The 12,491-nt window shown below is 42.2% G+C and overlaps 1 protein-coding gene across 1 annotated transcript; it reads right to left on the bottom strand.

Moving 5' to 3' along the window:
- On the bottom strand, positions 1 to 3,595 carry LOC124255747 (neuroglobin-like). Its single transcript, XM_046689652.1, has 2 exons — positions 3,375 to 3,595; positions 1 to 1,074 (listed from the first exon to the last, which is right to left on the bottom strand). The coding sequence occupies exon 2, from the start codon at positions 1,066 to 1,068 to the stop codon at positions 523 to 525; it is 546 nt and encodes a 181-aa protein (XP_046545608.1). The 5' UTR covers positions 1,069 to 1,074; positions 3,375 to 3,595; the 3' UTR covers positions 1 to 522.
- Between the last annotated feature and the right edge of the window lie 8,896 nt (positions 3,596 to 12,491).

The raw sequence follows: 12,491 nt of genomic DNA, 5'->3' as shown, positions 1-12,491 counted from the left end.
TATCACGTATACTCTTCATTTGTGTTCGCCATAGTACCTTGGTACATTCGTCATTTGTGTTTGCCATACTTCCTTGGTACATTTGTCACTTGTGTTCACCATATTACCTTGGTACATACACGTTTGTGTTCACCAAATCACCTTGGTACATTCACTTTTGTGTTCACCACATAACATGGGTACATTTGTCTCTTGTGACCACCGCAAAACGCCATGCCCGACGGCCAATTTTGGGATCTAATGGAGCGACGTTTACAACGGCGAAGGTGCCAGGTCTGCATGAATGCACAAGGTGGACACACACACTACTGATCGTGTACACATGCTTGTGAAGCCCCTCTAGTGTTAAGGCTCATTTGCATATGCCAGGTGCGCTTTTCTTATGGATTGTTCTTCGTTACCACACCTGGAAACATTTGTCTTCATATGTAATAACATTTCATTAGCGACAGTAAAAGCTTCACACTGATTCTCTGTGTGTATGTGTCACAATATGTTTTGCCTTTGAGTATATATTAAGTTTCAATGTTTGTCATATGGAACAAGACTATCCCGCTCTTCACTGGCCAAAGCAAAACCTTCCTTTAATTTGATCATTATAAAGTTGAACACAGCCTTCCACGCGTCCTTCACCTCTTCCGTGAAATGTCCCTTCAGCTCTTCCTCCCAGGTCAAGGTCATTGATTTGGTAAATGCGTCGAAGTTTTCCGGAATAAAACCATTGAAATTGATATGCTGGCGCCCCAAGCCAACCAACAGGGGAGACAGTGACGTGTCAAGGTCATCCATGTTGTCAACGACAGCACCAACGGCCTGCATGAAACGTGACGCGTGTCCTTTGAAATTTGGATCCTGTAGCAACTCCTTGCCTTCCTTGTGGCGACATGGAAACAGCTGCTTCGCGTTAGGGTACAGCTCAAAGATGCGGATGAAGACCTTACTGCCAATCCCTGTCATATCTCCCGCCAGATAACGCCATGTCCTTTGTACCAACATGCGTTGTTGCCCAGTGATGTAACGTTCATTAGGAGATGTTGCTGTTTTCTTCAGAGACGTTCCACAACCCATGCTGACCTTGAATAAAAGATTTTAAGTTAAGGCACCATGTCCCGTATGACAAGTTTCAGTGTTTACACCCTCAACCCGCAAGATGTTAAGTTATGACACCATGTCCCGTATGACAAGTTTCAGTGTTTACACCCTCAACCCGCAAGATGTTAAGTTATGACACCATGTCCCGTATGACAAGTTTCAGTGTTTACACCCTCAACCCGCAAGATGTTAAGTTATGACACCATGTCCCGTATGACAAGTTTCAGTGTTTACACCCTCAGCCCGCAAGATGTTAAGTTATGACACCATGTCCCGTATGACAAGTTTCAGCGTTTACACCCTCAACCCGCAAGATGTTAACGTATGACACCATGTCCCGTATGACAAGTTTCAGTGTTTACACCCTCAACCCGTAAGATGTGAAGTTATGACACCATGTCCCGTATGACAAGTTTCAGTGTTTACACCCTCAACCCGCAAATGTTAAGTTAAGACACCATGTCCCGTATGACAAGTTTCAGTGTTTACACCCTCAGCCCGCAAGATGTTAAGTTATGACACCATGTCCCGTATGACAAGTTTCAGTGTTTACACCCTCAACCCGCAAGATGTTACGTTATGACACCATGTCCCGTATGACAAGTTTCAGTGTTTACACCCTCAACCCGCAAGATGTTAAGTTAAGACACCATGTCCCGTATGACAAGTTTCAGTGTTTACACCCTCAACTCGCAAGATGTTAAGTTATGACACCATGTCCCGTATGACAAGTTTCAGTGTTTACACCCTCAACCCGCAAGATGTTAAGTTATGACACCATGTCCCGTATGACAAGTTTCAATGTTTACACCCTCAACCCGCAAGATGTTAACTTATGACACCATGTCCCGTATGACAAGTTTCAGTGTTTACACCCTCAACCCGCAAGATGTTAAGTTAAGACACCATGTCCCGTATGACAAGTTTCAGTGTTTACACCCTCAACCCGCCTGTCTCTGATGTAAGAATCCTTTGCCGGCATGCTTAAACGTTAAAAGAATGTACTTGGTGCCTGGTAGGCTGACAGCCAGTATACTGTGTGAATGCGGTGTCCTTGTCAGCTGAAACACGGATCTCAGTGATCGAGCGCATTATAATCTGTATCTGTCCGTGCTAGTACAAATGCAATAATGTTGGACATGAGGTAATACCTTAATGCACCTCATCTGAATTAAGACATTAAACGTAGACCAACAATCTGAGGCAAAGCTATCAGTGTAGCCCCACGTTCTAAAGCAAAGGTTTTTTAAGTTATGGATTTAAACTTACTTCCAGACAAAGTTAGTCGTATATAATGATATCCATTCGCCACTTCCTTATTCAGGCAGCGGGACTTCACAAGGCTGTGTTATCCTGCTTGCTCTGTCCTAAATATGTAGGATTTGTCTTTTACGATACAGACAGCTGTTTTCACAGAATATGGAAAGGATCCTGTCATTACAGCAGCAAAATTTACTGATTTTCCGCAAGCAGACTTTAGTAGTACCTGAAGTCATCCACTGAAATAAATCCCCAATTGTCGAGTGCTGTTTTTCAAACTCCGATTTACGTCTCTATGTTGCTGGGTCTTTCCATGTCTCTTACGTAAATCATCAATTCTTTTGTTTCTTTCCTGTCCATTATCAACATTGCTGATGGGAGATTTACGATGTAAAACACATTTCATTTGGGATAATAAAGTATTGATAGATTCTTGAACCATACCTAATGAACCCTCCCGTTGCCCCCTTTAGTACAGCTACTGAAAGTAGATCCACAGTCCATCGGACGTCTTCGGATTGAGATGTTTCTAGTAATGCATTTCCATCATTTAGTTAACAATGTCAACAGAATTTGTCACCCGCCCTTGAGTGATTTGCAATATGACAGCGAGTGATTCACAACATGACAACGAATGATTCACCACATGATGAGTCATTCACCACATGACAGCGAGTGATTCACAGCATGATAGCGAGTGATTCACAACATGACAACGAGTCATTCACCTCATGACAACGAGTGGTTCACAACATGACAGCAAGTGATTCACAACATGACAACGAGTGATTCACAACATGACAACGAGTGATTCACAACATGACAACGAGTGATTCACGACATGACAGCGAGTGATTCACGACATGACAACGAGTGATTCACAACATGACAACGAGTGATTCACCACACGACAACGAGTGATTCACCACATGACATCCACCATTGTAATGATGGCAGAAAGTTTAGGGTGATCTAAGGTAGATCTGAGAACCAGGATTCTGAGGCCTTACTGTTTGACTTACCCTGTAAGCTGATCCGAAAATGTCTCTGAACTTTCACACAACCATACTGCAGCCTTCTTCCTCTCACGTGTTGCCCATTAGCACAGATAGTTGATGTCGTGACGTGTTGTTGCAGTACTCCTGTCCTGGTGGTTCCCCACCTGTCCTCTGGCATGTACGTAACGCCCCCGACAGCATGTACTACATCAAGACGACCTCTCCCCGGTAACAGCCTCCTCTGACATAAAAGCTTTCTCTGGTTAATAAACAATTAGACGTAATTACTTTCCTCCCGGTCGGAGGACACTGTTCACGTATATTGATGAAATAAAGTGCAGCGTGCAATAATGAATAAAGCTGTTCTGCACTGTTTTGAGTTTAACGTTTGCACATGTTGGGTAATGTTTATAACGTCTGTTACGATCCCAGGATTAAGATCTCAGTACTTCACCTCAATCCCCACCCCGTTCAACGCCCAACCCCACGCCAGACACTGGGTATTTTGATATACGCTTAACATGTTTGGCCGGACGTAAGATATTGCATTCCTGCGCATCATAATTCATAGTAAAGGATTTAGTTCCAACTATTTCTATTCAATCGATTTATTTCGTTTCGGTCTAAAATTGTAAGTGTAAGGAATACTTCATATCCGATTTGTTCTTGGCACGCATGTTATATCTGAGGCCTATAGTATCATAACTGCAGTAGCTACTACCATAGCTGAGGCCGATATTATCATAGCTGAGGCCCACATTGTCATAACTGCCATAGCTGAGGCCGATATTATCATAGCTGAGGCCCATATTATCATAACTACCATAGCTGAGGCCGATATTATCATAGCTGAGGCCCATAGTATCATAACTGCAATAGCTACAACCATAGCTGAGACCCATATTATCATAGCTGAGGCCCACATTGTCATAACTGCCATAGCTGAGGCCGATATTATCATAGCTGAGGCCCACATTGTCATAACTACCATAGCTGAGGCCGATATTATCATAGCTGAGGCCCATAGTATCATAACTGCAATAGCTACAACCATAGCTGAGACCCATATTATCATAGCTGAGGCCCACATTGTCATAACAGCAATAGCTACTACCATAGCTGAGACCGATATTATCTTAGCTGAGGCCCACATTGTCATAACTGCAATAGCTACTACCATAGCTGAGACCGATATTATCATAGCTGAGGCCCACATTGTCATAACAGCAATAGCTACTACCATAGCTGAGACCGATATTATCATAGCTGAGGCCCACATTGTCATAACTGCAATAGCTACTACCATAGCTGAGACCGATATTATCATAGCTGAGGCCCACATTGTCATAACTGCAATAGCTACTACCATAGCTGAGACCGATATTATCATAGCTGAGGCCCACATTGTCATAACTGCAATAGCTACTACCATAGCTGAGACCCATATTATCATAGCTGAGGCCCATATTATCATAGCTGAGGCCCATATTATCATAACTGCAATAGCTACTACCATAGCTGAGACCGATATTATCATAGCTGAGGCCCACATTGTCATAACTGCAATAGCTACTACCATAGCTGAGACCGATATTATCATAGCTGAGACCCATATTATCATAGCTGAGGCCCATATTATCATATCTGAGGCCTATAGTATCATAACTGCAATAGCTACTACCATAGCTGAGACCCATATTATCATAGCTGAGACCCATATTATCATAGCTGAGGCCCATATTATCATAACTGCAATAGCTACTACCATAGCTGAGACCGATATTATCATAGCTGAGGCCCACATTGTCATAACTGCAATAGCTACTACCATAGCTGAGACCGATATTATCATAGCTGAGGCCCACATTGTCATAACTGCCATAGCTGAGGCCGATATTATCATAGCTGAGGCCCACATTGTCATAACTACCATAGCTGAGGCCGATATTATCATAGCTGAGGCCCATAGTATCATAACTGCAATAGCTACAACCATAGCTGAGACCCATATTATCATAGCTGAGGCCCACATTGTCATAACAGCAATAGCTACTACCATAGCTGAGACCGATATTATCATAGCTGAGGCCCACATTGTCATAACTGCAATAGCTACTACCATAGCTGAGACCGATATTATCATAGCTGAGGCCACATTGTCATAACTGCAATAGCTACTACCATAGCTGAGACCGATATTATCATAGCTGAGGCCCACATTGTCATAACTGCAATAGCTACTACCATAGCTGAGACCCATATTATCATAGCTGAGGCCCACATTGTCATAACAGCAATAGCTACTACCATAGCTGAGACCCATATTATCATAGCTGAGGCCCACATTGTCATAACAGCAATAGCTACTACCATAGCTGAGTCCGATATTATCATAGCTGAGGCCTATAGTATAATAACTGCAATAGCTACTACCATAGCTGAGTCCGATATTATCATATCTGAGGCTCATAGTATCATAACTGCAATAGCTACTACCATAGCTGAGACCGATATTATCATAGCTGAGACCGATATTATCATAGCTGAGGCCCATAGTATCATAACTGCAATAGCTACTACCATAGCTGAGACCGATATTATCATAGCTGAGGCCCATAGTATCATAACTGCAATAGCTACTACCATAGCTGAGACCCATATTATCATAGCTGAGGCCTATAGTATCATAACTGCAATGGCTACTACCATAGCTGAGACCGATATTATCATAGCTGAGGCCCATAGTATCATAACTGCAATAGCTACTACCATAGCTGAGGCCGATATTATCATAGCTGAGGCCCATATTATCATAACTGCAATAGCTACTACCATAGCTGAGACCCATATTATCATAGCTGAGGCCCATATTATCATAACTGCAATAGCTACTACCATAGCTGAGTCCGATATTATCATAGCTGAGGCCCACATTGTCATAACTGCAATAGCTACTACCATAGCTGAGACCGATATTATCATAGCTGAGGCCCACATTGTCATAACTGCCATAGCTGAGGCCGATATTATCATAGCTGAGGCCCATATTATCATAACTACCATAGCTGAGGCCGATATTATCATAGCTGAGGCCCATAGTATCATAACTGCAATAGCTACAACCATAGCTGAGACCCATATTATCATAGCTGAGGCCCACATTGTCATAACTGCCATAGCTGAGGCCGATATTATCATAGCTGAGGCCCACATTGTCATAACTACCATAGCTGAGGCCGATATTATCATAGCTGAGGCCCATAGTATCATAACTGCAATAGCTACAACCATAGCTGAGACCCATATTATCATAGCTGAGGCCCACATTGTCATAACAGCAATAGCTACTACCATAGCTGAGACCGATATTATCTTAGCTGAGGCCCACATTGTCATAACTGCAATAGCTACTACCATAGCTGAGACCGATATTATCATAGCTGAGGCCCACATTGTCATAACAGCAATAGCTACTACCATAGCTGAGACCGATATTATCATAGCTGAGGCCCACATTGTCATAACTGCAATAGCTACTACCATAGCTGAGACCGATATTATCATAGCTGAGGCCCACATTGTCATAACTGCAATAGCTACTACCATAGCTGAGACCGATATTATCATAGCTGAGGCCCACATTGTCATAACTGCAATAGCTACTACCATAGCTGAGACCCATATTATCATAGCTGAGGCCCACATTGTCATAACAGCAATAGCTACTACCATAGCTGAGACCCATATTATCATAGCTGAGGCCCACATTGTCATAACAGCAATAGCTACTACCATAGCTGAGACCCATATTATCATAGCTGAGGCCCACATTGTCATAACAGCAATAGCTACTACCATAGCTGAGTCCGATATTATCATAGCTGAGGCCTATAGTATAATAACTGCAATAGCTACTACCATAGCTGAGTCCGATATTATCATATCTGAGGCTCATAGTATCATAACTGCAATAGCTACTACCATAGCTGAGACCGATATTATCATAGCTGAGGCCGATATTATCATAGCTGAGGCCTATAGTATCATAACTGCAATGGCTACTACCATAGCTGAGACCGATATTATCATAGCTGAGGCCCATAGTATCATAACTGCAATAGCTACTACCATAGCTGAGACCCATATTATCATAGCTGAGGCCTATAGTATCATAACTGCAATGGCTACTACCATAGCTGAGACCGATATTATCATAGCTGAGGCCCATAGTATCATAACTGCAATAGCTACTACCATAGCTGAGGCCGATATTATCATAGCTGAGGCCCATATTATCATAACTGCAATAGCTACTACCATAGCTGAGACCCATATTATCATAGCTGAGGCCTATAGTATCATAACTGCAATGGCTACTACCATAGCTGAGACCGATATTATCATATCTGAGGCCTATAGTATCATTACTGCAATGGCTACTACCATAGCTGAGACCGATATTATCATAGCTGAGGCCCATAGTATCATAACTGCAATAGCTACTACCATAGCTGAGGCCCATATTATCATAGCTGAGGCCCATATTATCATAACTGCAATAGTTACTACCATAGCTGAGACCGATATTATCATATCTGAGGCTCATAGTATCATAACTGCAATAGCTACTACCATAGCTGAGACCGATATTATCATAGCTGAGGCCCATAGTATCATAACTGCAATAGGTACTACCATAGCTGAGGCCCACATTGTCATAACTGCAATAGCTACTACCATAGCTGAGACCGATATTATCATAGCTGAGGCCCACATTGTCATAACAGCAATAGCTACTACCATAGCTGAGACCGATATTATCATAGCTGAGGCTCACATTATCATAACTGCAATAGCTACTACCATAGCTGAGGCCGATATTATCTTAGCTGAGGCTCACATTATCATAACTGCAATAGCTACTACCATAGCTGAGACCGATATTATCATAGCTGAGGCCCATATTATCATAACTGCAATAGCTACTACCATAGCTGAGACCGATATTATCATATCTGAGACCCCAACTACCCTAGCTGAGACCCATATTATCATATTTGAGACCCGTTTTATCATACATGAGGCCCATATTATCATATCTGACACTTAAACTATCACAGCTGAGACCCTTATCATAGCTGAGGCCCACATTGTCATAACTGCAATAGCTACTACCATAGCTGAGACCGATATTATCATATATTAGGCCCATATTATCATATCTGACACTTGAACTATCACAGCTGAGACCCATATTATCATACCCGAGACATCAACTATCACAACTTAGACCTCAACTATCATAGGTGAGACCAGTATTATTATAGCTGAGACACGTATTATCATACTTGAGACCCCTACTATCATCATGCATGAGACCCCAACTGTTCTATCGTAGAACTATCGAGAGGTCCCTGGACCAGAAATAGAGAAACCCAGGTAGAAAAAACACACTATGTTTAACGAACAAATGGAGTTAATTACGGATCTCTTCCTCTTATCGTCATCACTTCCGATTGATTGGAAATCGAAACCCACTTGTCATGGCAAACATATAATTTGGGCGACAGACTCCGGTAAAAGGTTTAGCAAATTGTTCAGCAAAGGAGTTCCGTAAATCAAATGTGGACAGAATACAGTGAAAACACCTCCGTAGAATCACCTCTGTGCAGACAGTGTGTGTGTGAAAGACCTGAGAGAGAGAGAGAGAGAGAGAGAGAGAGAGAGAGAGAGAGAGATGAGAGAGAGAGAGAGAGAGAGAGAGAGAGAGAGAGAGAGAGAGAGATGCATGCAGTTTGTGTGTAGACTGTACGTTTGTGTGTAGACTGTACGTTTGTGCGTGAGTGTGTAATGTGTGCGTGTGCTTCGTGCTGTTTTGTGGTGTTCGTTTTTTGTGCATTTTCGATGTGTTTTATGGTTTCCTTTTTTCTGGGTGTGGGATTGTGGATGTCACATTCAATATTATATAATAATGAACGCGACTTCTTGGTGTATATCCGTACTCCTTCATCAGGTGAATTACAAGCTTGGAAGCGGAGAGCTTATATGTGTACATATGGGAACAACATGGACGTATGGACGGAGCCTAAACCTATATCCCGCTCCACCTATTGGCACCAAGCGGTGATGATGTAAGAAGTGGAGGACTTTTTTACACGCCATGTCCACGTCAAACGTGCATTATTAAATTCGTAACGGTTTTTTATTGCAACAAAACGCACATATTCTTTTTTGACTTAGTGACATAATGAAATACGAAAACCGGAATCAATAATTATATAATGATATATTTTGCAAGTGTCCCACGGCAATAGTCTTTGACTACCCACTCAGTCACGACTAGTGTATGTACAGTGTCATTGTACCAACTTCCCAAAATGCATCAGCGGTGTCCTTTATCAAAATCATACCAATATCATTTGTAAATAGTTCTAAACATACATAGAAACACAAAACGCAAGCGCAAAAGAACACCCAGTTTCGACTCTCCAAAGATACAGATTCCATTGGGTGAAATGGGGTAAATTTAAAAAATTAAAAATTATGTGAATGGATTACTGGAAATCAGAGATGACATCAGGTGTAATGAAAAGGATAAGTGTGTTGTGTCCTACAGGTAACACCCGCCATTCATAACATTTGCAAAATGGTAAGTATCTAGACGACAGCGACCTGTAAACAAACCAGATAATCAAGTGATCACTGGAACAGAACATTCAGTTGTTATGTGTGAATGAGGAGTGTTGTGTAGCGTTGTGTGATTGACGTTGTGTGATTGATGTTGTGTGATTGACGTTGTGTTATTGAGGTTGTGTGATTGACGTTGTGAGATTGACGTGTGATTGAGGTGTGACTGACGTTGTGAGATTGACGTTGTGAGACTGACGTTGTGTGATAGACGTTGTGAGATTGACGTGTGATTGAGGTGTGACTGACGTTGTGAGATTGACGTTGTGAGACTGACGTGATTGACGTTGTGAGATTGACGTTGTGGGATTGACGTGTGATTGACGTTGTGTGATTGACGTTGTGAGATTGACGTTGTGAGATTGACGTTGTGAGATTGAAGTTGTGAGATTGACGTTATGTGATTGACGTTGTGAGCAGAGATTCCTCTGTGAAGGAAAATGTTCTGGAAATAGATTTGTCTTACAATAGTTCGGGGCATAAGTAAAATGTGAAAGTGAGAGAGTGAGTTTACTTTACGCCGCTTTTAGCATTGTTCCAGCAATATCACGATGGGAGACACCAGAAATGGGCTTCACACATTGTACCTATGTGGGGAATCGAACCCGGGTCTTCGGCGTGACGAGCGAACGCTTTAACCACTAGGCTACCCCGCTGCCCCTAAAATGTGAAACAGTGATGCAAAGATGATTTACAGGTTATATTATCCACAGATTTACTTGTCAAAGGTCCAAATAAGGATTCTAGACCAGAAGTACCCTACATAGATGACGAATGAGGATTGGGTGGTCACTTAGGACTTAATTTGCAATCTCATTAGTCTGTCTCACAGTCCCTGAACCACATTATTTTCACTACTGCCTATCCCTCCCTGCAATGCTAAAGCCCTAAACGAAGCAAGTCTACATTTCCCCAGGTCTGAATCTGTGGTCTCCCTGGGGCTCCTTTTCAATTTATATGGGAACGCGTCACAATTGAATTCTGGAAACCAAAAAGTCCAGAAACTCTCCGCACTGTGGCCACTTTCTGACAAAGTATTTGACAAATTTCAACATGCAGTTGTCATGAATATATATGTTAAGGATGAAAAAATGAAAATAATGTTTTTCGAAAACTCTAAATTTAAACTCGCTCGCCCGTGGAGTTTATTTGGTACAATCAAAATCATATATTCAGAGACTAAGCGTTAGTCTACAGTTTGATGTGATATAACCGCATTACTGCATTACGTCGGAAAACAGCATCTACTCACCCACTGCGAAGTGCAAGAAGCTGAAGGGTGTGGTTTCTAATTTTCGCTGTGTGTTGTTGAGTGAACGTCATTGATATCATTAGCAATTTTCAGTTTACTTAAAGTAAGTCACACGAGTTAACCTTCTCTGTGGTGTTAATGAAACGAGATCCGAAAACACAAACAGAACGCTTGAGTTGACGTGCGGGAGCTTCAGGTAAAATAAATAAGCTCGTATATTGTCGGATTTCGATCCCGTTTACATTACTCCCCACAATCAATATCTGTTTTTTCCCAAAGCACAGACTACTTCCTACCTATCAAATCAGGCAGAAAGAGTATCATGGGATATTGATCATAGTTTTATATATGGCTTCCGTGTTGGTCATGTATTGTTAGGAGTATTACAACGTATCTCCAAGAACAGAGAAAAGTCTTATCTCAATAACTAAATCAACTTCTTAAGAGTGAAAAGGGCGGTGGGGTAGCCTAGTGGTTAAAGTGTTCGCTCGTCACGGGTGCGATTCCCCACATGGTTACAGTATGTGAAGCCCAGGGCCTCCTTTCACAACACAAAGCACTAAGGTGATCGTAAGTCACTAAGGTAACCTTATAATGTTAAAGAATGGGAGTTAAGGTGAATCTTAGTAAAGGTTGCTTCGTGAAAGGAGCCCCTGGTGTCCCTGCCGTGATATTGCTGGAATGTTGCTAAAACTAAACTCACTCACTCACTGAAGTGCAGTGAAACGGATTTAACGTCGCGTTTTTAAGATGAATATATTTTACTCATACTGCGACATGCATGCACGTGTCGAGGAAACATTACACCAAGTGTGTGGTCCTGTGTCCGTCGTTTTGATCAGGAGTCAAAACCTCACAGGAAATAGTGGAAACAGTTGGCCACTCTCCCACCCACGACGTACAAGCGGATGGGGTACTTGGGGGAAGTCGTGTTTGATTTTGTGGGACATTAATGTGATTATGATAACTACATGTGGTTCTGAGTAATTGATTCTGATCGAATTTCAAGGTGGGGCAATGAATTCTACGATTTTCCCTCGCATGTTGCTGGGTATGACAGCGCGCCAAGCTTGTTGAACATTGTTTGCTCACTGCAAAGACGATATTTTCTTTTCTCCCGGTATATTGTCACTCGATCTTTTGACAAACCCCCTGAACCCCCTTTCAAAATTCCTGGATCCGCCCGTGCACAGGCTACTGGC

This window comes from Haliotis rubra, unplaced genomic scaffold (assembly GCF_003918875.1).
Source record: "Haliotis rubra isolate DU_JTF1 unplaced genomic scaffold, ASM391887v1 Scf608, whole genome shotgun sequence".
Taxonomy (NCBI): domain Eukaryota; kingdom Metazoa; phylum Mollusca; class Gastropoda; order Lepetellida; family Haliotidae; genus Haliotis; species Haliotis rubra.
Note: the sequence above shows the minus strand (reverse complement) of the source record. Positions and strands in the feature narration are given on the sequence as shown.